The following is a 15,054-nucleotide window of genomic DNA, read 5'->3' as shown; positions in this document are numbered from 1 at the left end:
GAAGATACAATCTGAAGTACTGTAATCTCATGTAATATGAAATTTAAATTTAGAAAACCAGTCATAATTGAGGTTTATAAATCCAAGTCATGATTGGATATTGCGAAATCACAAGATATGATTTGGCCTATTATTTAAAAAGATAATATAAACATCCTTTATAAGCCCAATAAGCATGATTTCATATTTAGTTCTGCTTAAAGTTTCAAGTTAGTATTTAACATTAACTTATTAAAGATTAAATTACTAAAGCAGAAATTATTGAAGCTAATATTTTTTTAATGCTAAGGTTTTTTTTGTTACAGGTTGTAGCACAAAATGAACATAATTAGGGAAAATAAAGATTTGGCCTGTTTTTATACAACAAAGCATTCTTGGAGAGGAAGGTAAGTAACTAGCTATGAGCTGAAATTTATATTTTGAATTGTCAGCACATACAATCTGGCAGAGAGAAAGGTTCAAGTGTAGAGCTAGCCTAGAGTCATAGACAACCACAAAAGGGCTAATGCCTGCCCACCCACTTCCACACACACCTCCTTGGAACCTTATCTAATTGTTCCTGGGGTAGACTGACAGATTGGGGAGATTCCTGTATTATAGGCAAAACATAATAAAGTAGTCAATTTGAACTTTGCACATATGATTCTGTTTTTCATGCCTGATAGCACATTAATATATCCTTATATATTTATGGACTAGAGAAGTATCCATCCTTTTGCTAATAGCAAAGTTATTGTTTCTTTGGGGGTGTTTATCCTAGTTACATCATGTATAAGAGCAAAAAATCACTGGCTTGTAGGAACTTTGAAACTTGTAAGGTACAAAAAAAAGTAACCCTAAACACATATACACCACACCCACACAATGAAGTGTAAGTTGGCCTGTAGGCATGGCATGCTGGCTATTAACAATTGTTGGAAAAGTTAGGACATGTAAAAAATACATTTGTATTAGTAAACTATCCTGAAATTGGTATGGAACAGGAACATTGCACATTTTCTGCATGCCCCAATTTTACTAGCAAGTTCTTGTATAATTTTTTTCTGACACCTTACAGTTTTTGTCATTTGAGTTGAACAGAGATTCAGCAACATATGCATGTCACTTCAGATGCAATCTTCTCCTCCTTCTTCTCCCCGTCCAAATATTGCAAATATCCACATACATTAAAATAAACTTACAATGTCTATTAAGGCAAAATATAAAGGAATTACATTGCATATATTGTATTTGTAGCCCAGGTCGGCCTAAATTGAAATATGACATCTGTTTTAAATCTGTGTACAAAAATGTTCACATTAATTGAATAATTGTTGAATTGTATTTATATTTTATTGCTATGGTTTATGTTTTTCAGTTTGAATGTTCCTGTAACTGCCAATAATTTATTAGTTAAATCCAATTTATTTTTTCCTTCAATGACTCATCTCTTGATGTTCTGTTCCATTTTTTCCACATGATTACTGACTAGTTTCTCTGAGACATTCTTTTTCATACATATCATATAAGAATTTTCCTATGTAATTGTGTTTTGTATTTGACATTAATTTTTGTTCCCATTTTTTAGTATTAGTGGCATTTCTTATTTCAGATTATTATTACAATTGTTTGTATTATTTCTATTCATTTTTTGTATGCATCTTTGAAAAGAATTATCATTGTACAATAGCCTGATTAATATTTAATATTAAGCAATTGTTTTAATATTAATATTAAGCCAGAGGATTGTTTTAACCCTGATTATTGAATAAACCATAGTGCCCTGGTTTGGAAATAACACTAAACTGTGCGTAGATTCACACATAACCTTAAGTGAAAACATATATGTAATGTAGTATATCTATAGTATATACTTATAGTATAGTAAATGTGATAATTTTATTATTCTGTAACATCTATATCATAATATATTTTACACATTAGATTTTTATCCTACCTTTATTACTTTATAAGTAACTCAAGGCAACAAACATATATAATACTCCTTCCTCCTATTTTTTCCATAACAGTTTCTGTGAGCTGAGGTGAGCTGAGAGAGAATGAATGACCCAAAATTACCCAGTGGCTTTCATGCCTATGGCAGGACTAGAATTCACAGACTTGGTTTCTAGGCCAGAACTTTAACCGCTACACCAAACTGGCTTTCATTTATTATGGTTATAATAAGATTTATGAATCATAGTAGCATCACCTAATAAATATTCAATATAAAATGTAACTTGTATATCTTTATAGTATAGTCTTTATATAGAGAAACTATATATATATTGTGTATGTATGTATGTATGTATGTATGTATGTATACACACACACACACACACACACAACACAAAGTTTTTCAGACAGACCGGTCTGATTGATTGCACCTTGGCATTTTGACTGCTATACTGCAGTTCACTTTTTTATAATCTCTTTTGCCTTGCAGCCCTCCAACTAGGGGCATTAAGCAGGCTCAAGTCGCAACTGCTATACATTACAAATTCAGATTTCTTTTTTTGCTGACAAGAGTTAAAGATTTAAGTGGGAGACTAATATAGCTATTTCGAACTCATTTGTCCTCATCAGCTAGCCACACCCTTTATGGGATTTGAACCAGGGCAGTATACATGCTAGGCAGTTGCATTAACCACCAGACCAGAGTTAAAGATATATATTTGTCCTTAATCCCGGGTATACACACAACATGGAATAGGTAAAAAACGATCACCAGGATAAAATCATAAACAAATCTGTTTAATCTTACAAAAGTACTGAGCTTTCATCGGCCACACTGCCGACATCGTCAAGAGTATAAAAAAATGCTGGATCCGAAACATACACGAAACACACACAATAGGCAGTTTGGCAACACAGAGGAAAGTTAAGACGAAGGGGGTGGGGAGAGACGAACAGAAGCAATCTGACAACCGATCCCCAGGCTCTCGCATATGCATCAAGAGAACAATATCAACTAGAGGGGGGGAGAGCAACTTTAGAAACGGCCCCTTTAAGAACAACACGGCTGATGCTAATGAGTGGACCAATGACCCGATTGAGGGTCAAGGTGCAGAGGCAGCCAGCCACATAAAAACGGACTCCCGGATCCAGCATTTTATACTCTGACGATGTCGACAGTGTGGCTGACGAAAGCTCAGTACTTTTGTAAGATTAAACAGTTTTGTTTATAATTTTATCCTGGTGATCATTTTTTATCTATTCCGTGTGTGTGTGTGTGTGTGTGTGTGTGTGTGTGTGTGTATATACACACACACATACACACACACACACACACATATATATAGATAGATAGAGAGAGAGAGAGAGAGTGTCAGTCTAGCGGTAAAGGTAATAAAGGTAATATTCAACATACTTTCATGTAAATCTAAATCCTTGTTTCTCATGCTAATATTTTTAGATATAAACGTGTCTTTTCAGTTGGAACTCATGCCATCACAACATATAATCCTAATACATTAGAAGTTACAAATCAGGTAATGGCAAATAATATATTCCTCAAAAGTTACTATTTATCTTCTATGTGAAAATGATTCAGAGAATGAAAAGAATGTTGTCTCAGTTGCATGAATTAATAAAAGTAAAATGAATTGCTTGGCTACTTTATGCTGTTTGATATATATGCAGAATAATTAACTTTTTAAAAAATGTTCAGTTAGGAAAATAGCAGTGTATATTTTATGGCCATTTAGGTCACTTTTCTCTAAGCAGGAATACTTGCAACTTGGTATCTATGAATGTGAAATTATGGAGTTGGATAACTATTACTTAAAATAGACAGAAGATTGAGTTGGTTTTATGGGATTAGATGAAAATAGTTGCTAATTATTAAACTGGTACTTCATATTTATTAACTTTAATTTCTGTAGTTTTCATCCTGTTTTGTGGGGTTTATTTACAACTGGATAGGAGGTTATAAATTGTTATAATTTTTAATTTATTTTGTACATGATGGTTTAATACCTGCTTTGCAGAAGATAGAACTGTAGATGCATAGACATTCTTAAACGTTTGTGAATCCTTTTGAATGTCCAATATTTTTGCACAAATATGGCCTAAAAATCTGTTCTCCACACGTCATAAAACTAGATGAAGGGACCCAATTAAACAAATGATTGAAAATATTATTTTTGTTCATTTATTGAGGAAAATGATCCAAAGCTAGATACCTCAAGTGTATGGCAAAAGTATGTGAACCTTTGCTTTTAATAACTGGTGTGGACCTACTTTAAGATTCTAAAATATAATAACTGTTGATCAGTCCTGTACATTGGCCTAGAGGAGTTTTAGCCCTTGCTTCTTATAGAACAGCTTCAACTTAGAGATGTTGCTTGGTTTCCTTGCATGAACTGATTCTTTCTGTTCCTGCAACATTTCTGTAGGACTTTGATTTGGTGATTCCAAAACATTAACTTTCTTCTGCTTCAAACCATTCTTTGGCCATTCAACTTGCATGATTTGGTCATTGACTTGCTACATGGCTAATTTTTTTCCTGAACTTCAGTTCACAGGTGGATGGATACTCTGATATTTTCCTATAGAATTTGCAAGTACAGTTCAAAATATATAGTTCTATCAAAGATTACAAACTGTCTTGCTCGAGAGGTAGAAAGCAAGTCCAAACCATGGTAATACCACATTTCACTGCTGGGATAAGGTTCTTATGTTGGAACGCCCTTCATCAAATATAGTGCTTTCATTCAAGCCAAAAGTTTTATTTTGGTCTCATCCAGTCACAAAATATTCTTCACATAGCCTTCTGGCTTATCCATGTAGTGTTTCACAAACTGTCGACAGGCAGCAATGTTCTTTTTAGCAAATAGTGGCTTTCTCCTTGCAAGCCTGCCATGCATACCACTTTTGTTCAATGTTTTTCTGATAGTGGTCTAAAAAATGAACACTGATATTCATCAATGCAAGAGAGGCTTTTAGTTATTTGTTACTCTGGGGTTTTTTGAAACCTGGAATATTACACGCTATGTTTTTGGAATGTTCTGGGTTGATCACTTGGGGAGAGTAACAGTGTTGTTGAATTGCCTCCATTTGTATGTAATCTGCCTGACAGTAGACTTGTGAAGTCCCTACTCTTTGCAAAGAGGTTTATAAGTTTTTTCAACCTGTTTCTCAGAAGAGAAAAGAAATCTGCTTTGTTCAAGTCATTTGCCACGCAGAAATAAGTGGCTTTAGATCATTTTTCTCAGCAAATAAATAATGTTTTTGACTCATTTAATTGGGTTCTCTTTATCTAGTTTTAGGACTTGCATGAAGAACAGAGCACATTTTAGATCATATTTATAGAGAAATTCACAAATAATTAAGCACCACTGTAATTAAAATGTGTAGATTATAGATGTCAGATTTCCACATTAACTCATGTAAAAGTTAATATCTTTCATAATAATTAAATGTTTGGGATAATGAGAGTACCATGATTGGGTACCAAATAAATATCCAGTATGAAATCCTTCAAGAGACTAATATAGACTGATATGTAAAAATTTAAAAAATGATTGCAATGGTTAGATTGCAATGGTTATTTGTCTTTCTTATTAAATAAAGCAGTCAGTTATATAAACAGCACTAATAAATGCAATATAAATATATTTTGCTTGGCTCTACATCAGGGGTGTCAAACTGCCGGCCCACGGGCTGGTGGCATCATGCGGAGGCCGCAGCTACCCCAGTTCCGGCAATGCGAAAAAAGTCGCAATACATCGCAACAAGTCATGTTTGACATCCGTGCTCTACATCTTTTTGAAATATTAACTGGGAGCTTGAAAATTCATAATAGGTGACTGGAGTTTGCAACATAATACGGCACTCTTTGAAATACTTTACCATCCTCTAATGCAGGGGTGTGAAACTCGCAGTGTCACATGACATGTCGTGACACATCGTGACTTTTTTTCCATTGCCAGCAATGGGGTGGGTGTGGTTTCGGCATGACGCATCCGGCCCGTGGGCCGACAGTTTGACACCCCTGCTCTAATGAGTCTGCAGTTGCAACTCACATCAGCATTTTCAGAAGGAACAATTGTCTCTATGTTCATCTTATAAAATAAGTTACATTTTAAAGATAGTAGTGTGTAATGGCAATATATAAGACACTGGGATAAGATTTGGTTTATGTTTAGGAAACAGTTAATTAAAAATGTGTTATGTTATCAAGCTAGGGAAATTTTTGAAAAAGTACATGTTGATACAAGAACTCATATTCTGTGCTGATAAATGGAATATTCTCAGAGTGTGATTTCTTGACTTAGTGGCCTTATGGAGACATTTGTAGCATCAGCCCTGTTGGAAAAGGACAAGGAACAGAATTCAGCCTCACATTTCGTAAAGGAAGTGGGAAAAAGTCTGAAACACTTAAATTTTCTACAGAACACAGAGCAGAACTTCTTACAGAAGCACTGGTAGGATTTATTGATTTAAGGAATTAAATTTTTGTTTCTTTTGCACTATAGTTATAAATGACAGTCTCTTGCACATGCTAAAGAACATTATTTTGGGATTTATTTGAATATTTCATACATTTCTCCAGTTGTTATAATATAAAATGCATATTTTATTAATGAAGGAAGCTTTGGATGCTGATCATGTGCTTCATATTTTATTTATTTAAAGCACAGTATTAGCCCTACTTTCTTTAGAAAATCAGACCAGTGAGATAACTTGAGCTGCGAAAAAATGATTATTTTTAAAGTCACCAGAAAATTCTGGGGCTGAGAGTATCCCTCTTTCTTGTTCAGTAGCTTGATCATACTGGCTTTCAATTATTTGAGAGCTCTCAGAAGTGAGTAGTTGAAACTAATAATATGGTTTGCTTGTTTGATTTTGAATTAGTCATATATGAAACCAGCTATACTGCTTTATAAAATATGGTTTGAATTAATATTGTACATGAATCAGAGCTCTGGCTTGTTTAGCAAGACATGGCTAAAATGTTGTTTATGTTACACCAACATAAGGCACACATTTCCCCATGTAATATAATTTCTTTGTGCATCTTTGTTGATTATTTTTCTTTCCTTTCTTTCTCAGCGATTTAGAACTGATTTTGCTGAAGGAAAAATCACAGGAAGGGCAAGTATTTTTTTGTGTTTTGAATAAATATTAGTTAATTAGATTTGCTTAGATTTCCTTTCATGCTGAAGTTCTCACAGATCACTACATTTGAAACCTTTTTCTCTAAATAGATTAGACTAAATTAGATTAGAATATATTTATGCTAAGAATTAATTAGTGTTCTGGAACCAAAGAAGAGGGGCCTTCTTCTAAGTGGCATTTTTCAAACATGGCATCTTTAAGATTTGTGGACTTCAACTCTCAGAATTCTCCAGCAGTTAAGAGTTGAAGTCCACACATTTAAATTTGCTAAGTTTGAAAAACTCCCTGAGATAGAGGAACATATGTCACTTGAAAACAATCCCTGTCTTGAAGGAAATATCTCCGGGAAGGATAAACACTAATCTGATTGCAGTTACTGACCACAAAAGAAGTAGCAGTAGAATTTTCATTTTCTTTTCCTTCCTGCCAACTATTACTCTGCTTTGCTAGTTGCCATGGGATTGCATTGTACTGCAAAAAAGGGACGGGAAATCCAAATTTTGTGGCATCTGAGGAATTAAGAGCACTATATAGCTTTAGTGTGTTTTAAATAGCATTTTAGAACTTGTAAACAAAAGGGAGGCTCTAATTATATTTTGAATTTTCAGTATGTTGAAGCCAGTTTATTTGAGGCATACTTTTTGTAGGAATGTGTGAAATATTTTGTTACGCAACATTCCATTTTTCCACTTGTGTTCTTTTTCATATTTTGTAATTATAAATTAATGCATAATGAAGTATAATAATTAAGATTCAGTTTCTTCCTCATATGCACACTAAAATCACTTTAAATTACTCAACAGAATAGAAATATCATTAACTTATATTTACATGTTTCATTTGTTACATATTTTTCTGTATATAAAGAATATGCATATAAATGCACATTATAATATATGATACTTACATATGTAATATTTCACTGTTTGTACTCAGTCTTGGGAACATTGTTGATGCTATTTTTCTGGTATATACAAACATTATATAGAAGTAGATGATGAATCTTGCTTGCCTCATCCTGAAACAAATTTCCTGTTTTTGTTTATGGTTTGATCTCTGAGGGGAAATATAGTCTAAGAAGAAGCTTTAGTATTCTTGTTTGATTTGATCTACTGAAACCATCAGTATCACAGAATATGTTTATACTTTTTTCACCTAAAAGAATGGTTACACTACATTTTTTTAAACTACTCATTTTTTATCATAGAGATACAACAGTTATAAGCACCACTGGAGTGATTCAAGACAACCTGTAATTCTAGAAGTGACTCCGGGAGGCTTTGACCAAATTAATCCTACAACAAATAAAATCCTGTGTTCTTATGACTATAGATATATTGAAGGATTTGTTGATCTGTCTGATTATCCAGGAGGGTTTTGTATTATTTACGGAGGATTTAGTAGACTAGTAAGTATTATAAAAGACCTACTTTACCTGCATTTAATATCTAATACACTTGTTTGTTCTTTAAAAAAATGTGATTCTTTTTTTAAAAAATGTGATTCTTTTAGTATATATTATTATGTCATTACCTAACTGAAGTTTTGAACTTAATTACTGTAATTTGCCATTAATAAAATGTTACTTTCATATAATACTTTTACAACTTTTATTTTTTGAAAGAAAACAATATTTCCTTAAATAGATAGACTATTTTAACTCAGTATTGTTAATTGTTAATTAGATAATGGAGCAATGAATATTGTTTAATTTAGCATTACTTATACATTTTTTAGTTTTACAGACCACATTGTCTTTAAAATATAAAGTCTTACAGATTTGGCAATATTCTTAGAATATTCATATAAAGGAATTTTTGAAATTTGCAGCATTTATTTGCTTCTGAGCAAAGGGAAGACATTATTAAAAGTGCAATAGAACATGCTGGCAATTACATTGGCATCTCCTTGAGAACTCGAAAGGAGCCTTTAGAATTTGAACAGTATTTGAGTCTTCGTTTTGGGAAATACAGCAGTGATGAATATATTACATCTTTAGCAGAATTTGTGGTCCAAAAGATATCACCAAGGCATGCGGTAAGAGCTACAATCTGCAAGATCTACAAGTACTCTTTTTTATATATGCTTGTTCATTTCTGCTATCATTTGCTTTGCCTGCCCAATTTTGTAACAATTCAATTTTTGTAGAGGTCTATAAATTTGCGCCTTCTATAAAACTACAGATAGTTCTTGAAATAAGACCATAGTTACATAGTCACGTTGTGACTGCCATTAAGCGAGAATGGCCTCACTTAATAACTTATCCCCTGTTCTTCCTGTTTAATGAACCTGTGGGCTGTTAAGTGGAACACATGGTGCCTTGGTTGGGGGACATCCTTGAAGGCCTAATGCAGGGCTATGCCCACCTGCCTTGGACCTCAAAGACCATCCCTGTCTGAGATATCCATATTCTGCTTCCTTCCCCACTTGATCCTTCAGGCTTTTCCTGTCCCACCAGGTCTCTGGAGGCTTTTTCCTCCCCAACTGGGTCTCCACAAGCCTTTCCTCCCTCCCATAGGGTTCCTGCAAGCCTTTTCTTCCCTCCCTCAGAGTTCTTGCAGTTCTTCAGCCTGATTCCCACTACCCCGGACCCCAGATCCTCTTCTTCCCATCTTTTCAAGAATTCTGAGACCTTCCAGAATATTGGAATGGATTGCTTCATTGTGCGACCATGTGGTGCAATTCTGGAAGTGGCAGCAGTGTTTACAGCTACCAGAATTCATTTTGGTGATTGCAAATAGAACGGCTGCTTCCAGAATTACACCATGTGGCTGAGCAACACAGCAATAAAGTCTAGTTTTCTCCACATTGAAGAATGTATACTAACTAACTTTGAGTGATTTATATATTTTCTTGTACTTATCATTAATAACTATGTCTTTCTTTGAACAATTTTAAAATAAGGAATGAAAATGTCAAATATAATTTATAAATATATAAAATAGTAGGTATTACCTAATATGTCTCATTTATTGTACGATGTTAGATTAAATGATGTCTCATGAGGAAAAAGGTCTATAAATGCTGGTGTAACGATATAATTTCACAGAGGTGAAATGTAGAATTTTTCAAAATTCTGAATTACTGTGTTTCCCTGAAAAATAAGACCCAGTCTTATTTATTTATTTTTTGCCTCCAAAAGAGGCACCAGGTCTTATTTGGGGGGCGGTCTTTTCCTTCACCTCCGGCACCGACAACCACACCCAGCCGGCCCACTTCTGTGGCTGAAGCAGCATCTTCATTCTGCAGCTGAGAATGGAGCTCCAGCCTGCACTTCGCAGTCAAAGGCCTTTCTGGAAAGTCACTGCAGCCGAGAACTGAGCTATGGATTGAATCCATAGCTCGGTTCTCAGCTGCAGTGACCTTCCGGAAATGCCTCTGACTGGGAAATGTAGGCCTGGGGATGCCGCAAAAGAAGTGGGCTCACAAGGAGAGCCTGGCTGCAAGGTAAGTGGTTGTGAGGTAGCTCCACACCTCCACTTCCTCCCAAGCTTGATTTTTAGATGTGTGCCTCGCCCCAAAACTAGGGCTTATTTGGGGGGTAGGATTATATTAGGCCCACCCCCAAAAATCAAGTGAGGGCTTATTTTTGGGGGTAGGTCTTTCAGAGAAAAACGCTAGCACTGAGATAAAAATCCTTTTTAATCAAAAGACAACATAGATCAGCTTTGTTTGCTACCTTGCTACTTTGTTTACTATTTTAATTGAATAACTGTTTTTAGAACAAGTTTTAAAGGCTTGATATGTACCGAAAGGATACAGTGTGTAGTTTACTTGTAGATATACATTTGAACTAGTAGGCACATTATCAGTACCAACTTCGTCTTGCTGTTTGGATGATCAAGAGATCTAGATAAGCTCATTTTACAAGTATTAGCTGTATTTGAGTCAAAATCTGTTTACTATTTTCTAAGGTGAACAGTGTACATGAACATGTAAAAAAAATCAATCCTCACAGCAAGTTGTATTATAATTAAAAGTTTAAGGAATCTGCATTTCATTTGCATACATTTATGTAATTCATGGACCTCAATATACGTTAACATTAAACGTCTTAATACAGGTAGTCCTAGGTTTATAATCACAATTAGACCCAGAATCCATTGTTAAGTGATACAGTTGTTAAGTGAGTTGTGCCTAATTTTATCAAGCTTTTTAAGCAAATCCCCATGGTTGTTAAGCAAATCCCACTTCTCCCATTGATTTTGCTTGTAAACAGATCAATGGGAAGGTTGCAAATGATGATTATGTGATGCTGCAACTGAGATGCTTGGTAACTGGCATTTATGATTCATAAATAACATGCCAATTGCCAAGCATCTGAATTTTGATTATGTGACCACGGGGATGCGGCTATGGTCATAAATGCAAGGACCAGTTGTAAGACTTTTTTTTCAACGCCATCATAACTGGTTATAAGGCAAAGAGTACCTGCATAAGGAGGGTTTAGTATTTAATTTCTTCCATTTAATCTGGTTTGTAATTTCTATATAATTGCATCATTAAATAAATAAAATATGTCTCATATTTTCAAGGAACCAGTGAAACGGATATTAGCCCTTACAGAAACATGCCTAGTGGAACGTGACCCAGATACATACAATATTGCAACACTGAAACCTTTAGGAGAGGTAAGAAGCAAATAGTGTTTAATAGATCACAGAAGCATAACCTGACAATCAGCTTCACTTCAAGATTCACTCATTTAGCAACTCTAATACACATAATTTGTGAGTTCATAAATTACATTAAAATTTAGAAAAGAATATGAAATATTGGCATTTGTAATGTGGTATTTAAATATGTATAGAATAATAGATTTAGTATGACAAGTTCTATTTGACGAACTCTTTCTTTAAAGGTATTTGCGCTAGTATGCGATTCTGAAAATCCACAGCTTTTTACCATAGAATTTATCAAGGGACAAATCCGAAAATACTCTTCAACAGAGAGGTATTTTAAAATATTATTGAATTATCAATTACTTTGTTGGTATGTCAGTTTAGGTAGTATTCTTACATACACCATATAGTACTTACTTTCCTTTTCAAAATTAAATAGTTACTCATAATTTTTCAGATATATAGCTTATGTTTTTATATTGATAAGAAAAGATACTAGTTTTTAAATTCCCTTATCAAATCCTGAAAAAAATAAAGACAATTAAAATTGTAGTCTAGAAAATAAACTTTACTACAGATTAATAACTGAAAAGTATCTAAAATAAAATAAACCCTCCAGTACTCAAGGAAAACAAATCAGTTCTGTCCATTTCTTTTCAAATAAATACAGACATTGAGGAAGTAGAATATGGTCTATTATCTCTTCAGTTGCCCTGCCTCAAATAATACATTTAATCGTTCATTTATCTCCTGTTATGTTTTGAACTATTTATCAATTCCTCACATGTCAATTTTGGAAAATGTGTTTCTTTATCTTCCTGACAGACATGAGACAGATGGTGATGTGGTTTCAGATGTAGCCAAATTGATACTGTATATTACGGGACATGTTATGTTTGCAAATGTTGCCTCATCATATTTTATACAATTCAGTAGAAAAGCATCTTGTTTTTGCTGTCCATGACAATAGTAGCTAAAAATTGAACAATTTTCCTAGGGATTCACTGTTAGCCAGTTTGCTGGATGGAGTTAGAGCGTCTGGTAATAGGGATGTTTGTGTGAAAATGACACCAACAGAAAAAGGGCAGCGATGGGGCCTTTTGAGTATGCCAGTAGACGAGGAAGTTGAAAGCCTTCATCTAAGATTTTTGGCAGCACCTCCAAGTAAGTGTGCTCTTTAGGATTTATATTGCTGTATTAGTTGGTTTTTTGTCTTCCTGCAGATTCAGAAAGCAAGCTAACTTTTTAATTTTTGGTTCCTACTTGTTCTGTTGCAGATGGCAATTTTGCAGATGCTGTCTTTAGGTTCAATTCTAACATTTCATACAGTGGAGTTCTGCATGCAGTGACACAAGACGTAAGTGGAAAATAAACACATCAGTCCCCTTTTTTCATGATTATCCTTTTTGTTGCTGCTGAAGCACTTTTCTTTCTTCCTTCAGGGTCTCTTTTCCGAAAACAAAGAGAAGCTAATAAATAATGCTATAACAGCATTACTCTCCCAAGAAGGTGACATTACTGCATCTATTGCAGAACTTGAAAGCCAGTTCCAAGCTGTTAGAAGATTAGTCGCCTCCAAAGCTGGATTTCTTGCTTTCACACAACTTCCAAAGTAAGTATTCGAACCTCAATGTATACTTTATTACTAATTATTACTACATTGTATCTTCTGTAATAATTTGTGATACTTTTCACTTCTGTTCTGTTACTGATCTCAATGACACCTACTTTCAGTGTTATATCTATAGCCTGTACTGGAATAAAAGTAGAAAGGGTTGTTCCTTTAATCCCAAATACAATGGTTTGTCAAAAATCAACTGTCAGTAGAATGTGAATTATAAAATCTATCCCATTGCAGTTCTATGGCTCCATATTATGGTGATCTTATGATTTTATCTTAATGTAATATATTATCTAATATAGTCCACATATCTTTCTCTCTCTCTCTCTCTCTCTCACACACACACACACTTGCTGACACTTTATTTAAGCTAAATTAGTATATCAGTGTTATCCCAGTGTTTTTCACAAGGCAACTGGACTTTCTTGTTTTTCTTTGAAGACGTTTTGCTTCTCATCCAAGAAGCTTCATCATCTCTGACTGGATGATGGGGAATGGAAGGATTTATACTCCTTGCAGACAGCTGGTCACTTGCATTCTTTTAGCAAGTCATTGAGGCCACTTGGAGGTTTAACTGTGTCATAAAGGTCATCTGAGTAGTGTAAATGGGTATGGAGCCTTCTTGGAATTCAACACTCTCCAAAACGGGTGTCAAACTGCCAGCTCACGGGCGGTTGCATCATATGGATGCTGCGCCCACTCCAACTCCGGCAATGTGAAAAAAGTTGTGACACGTTGCGACCCTTGTTCTAAAAGAATGTAAATGACCAGCTGTCTGCAAGGAGTATAAATCCTTCCATTCCCCATCATCCAGTCAGAGTTGAAGAAGCTTCTTGGATGAGAAGTGAAATGTCTTCACAGAAAAACAGGGAAGTCCAATTGCCTCATGAAAAAGCACCTTTGGCATAACTATGGCCTGGATGACTGAGAATCTCCATAGACATTTAGTATATCAATGATTGCATGACCTCTGTAGATGCCATATGCCAGGGATCCCCAACTCCTAGTCCACAGACACTGGTCTGCAGCCCATTGGGAACCGGGCTGCACAAGCAATGGGTGAATATGCGAAGCTCTATTTGCACAAATACTAAGTCATCTCTATTTTGCGCATGAAACCATTCTCTCCCCTCCCCCCTGCAGCCATATGATATATATGGTCTTTAAATGATTAACATTTTCTTGAAAGTATTGCATAGTCCTGTTGGAATGATCCCTTTAACTATAGTAGATAATTTTTGACTCCATCTGTAAAAAAAACTTTCTAGGAAATCACTTTCTATGGCTTTTCCTGGGACTCTTTGCGATTATGTTTAGAGCAAGCTAATTCAATTTTGAAATAGGAATTCCAAATATACAAGGCATCTTGTACTGCTTGTCCCTGTGATATATTTATTGACAACAGTTTTTAAAATACAAATAGACCAATTATCTGGACAAGATCACTGTTTTGATCAATTTATATTGTCTTGTTTTAACAGTGTCCCCACAGCATTATTTGAAGGAAATATAGGAAACCCTGTTACTAAAGATGGTACCCCTGTGATGTAAACGCAAAAGAAACTGTGTTCTGTTATTCTGTTAGTTCTTTTACAACACTTGTTTACAATTGATTTCTCCTCTTCTGTCTAAATTCCCAGAACATTTTGATTTATTCTACTAACTATCTATTCAAAGAATTCTGTGCCTTTAAATGTTGCCAGTTTTTGT

General features: G+C 34.6%; 1 protein-coding gene across 2 annotated transcripts in view; it reads left to right on the top strand.

Annotated features, from left to right (window-relative positions):
* The first annotated feature begins 311 nt into the window (after window positions 1-311).
* The window catches only part of DNAJC13 (DnaJ heat shock protein family (Hsp40) member C13), a 63,927-nt gene continuing 49,184 nt past the window's right edge, over window positions 312-15,054 (top strand). For both annotated transcript variants that reach the window (XM_015823121.1, XM_029285572.1), the window contains exons 1-11: window positions 312-386; window positions 3,395-3,470; window positions 6,258-6,407; window positions 7,036-7,077; window positions 8,309-8,509; window positions 8,932-9,138; window positions 11,637-11,732; window positions 11,963-12,054; window positions 12,721-12,887; window positions 13,001-13,080; window positions 13,166-13,335. In XM_015823121.1, the coding sequence (XP_015678607.1) occupies window positions 319-386; window positions 3,395-3,470; window positions 6,258-6,407; window positions 7,036-7,077; window positions 8,309-8,509; window positions 8,932-9,138; window positions 11,637-11,732; window positions 11,963-12,054; window positions 12,721-12,887; window positions 13,001-13,080; window positions 13,166-13,335 (1,349 nt within the window). In that variant the 5' untranslated portion in view covers window positions 312-318. The remainder of the gene's footprint in view (window positions 387-3,394; window positions 3,471-6,257; window positions 6,408-7,035; window positions 7,078-8,308; window positions 8,510-8,931; window positions 9,139-11,636; window positions 11,733-11,962; window positions 12,055-12,720; window positions 12,888-13,000; window positions 13,081-13,165; window positions 13,336-15,054) is intronic.

Source organism: Protobothrops mucrosquamatus, unplaced genomic scaffold (assembly GCF_001527695.2).
Source record: "Protobothrops mucrosquamatus isolate PMUCROS unplaced genomic scaffold, P.Mucros_1.0 scaffold_177, whole genome shotgun sequence".
NCBI lineage: Eukaryota > Metazoa > Chordata > Lepidosauria > Squamata > Viperidae > Protobothrops > Protobothrops mucrosquamatus.
The sequence above is the reverse complement of the archived record's forward strand: the minus strand, read 5'-3'. Positions and strand labels throughout refer to the sequence as shown.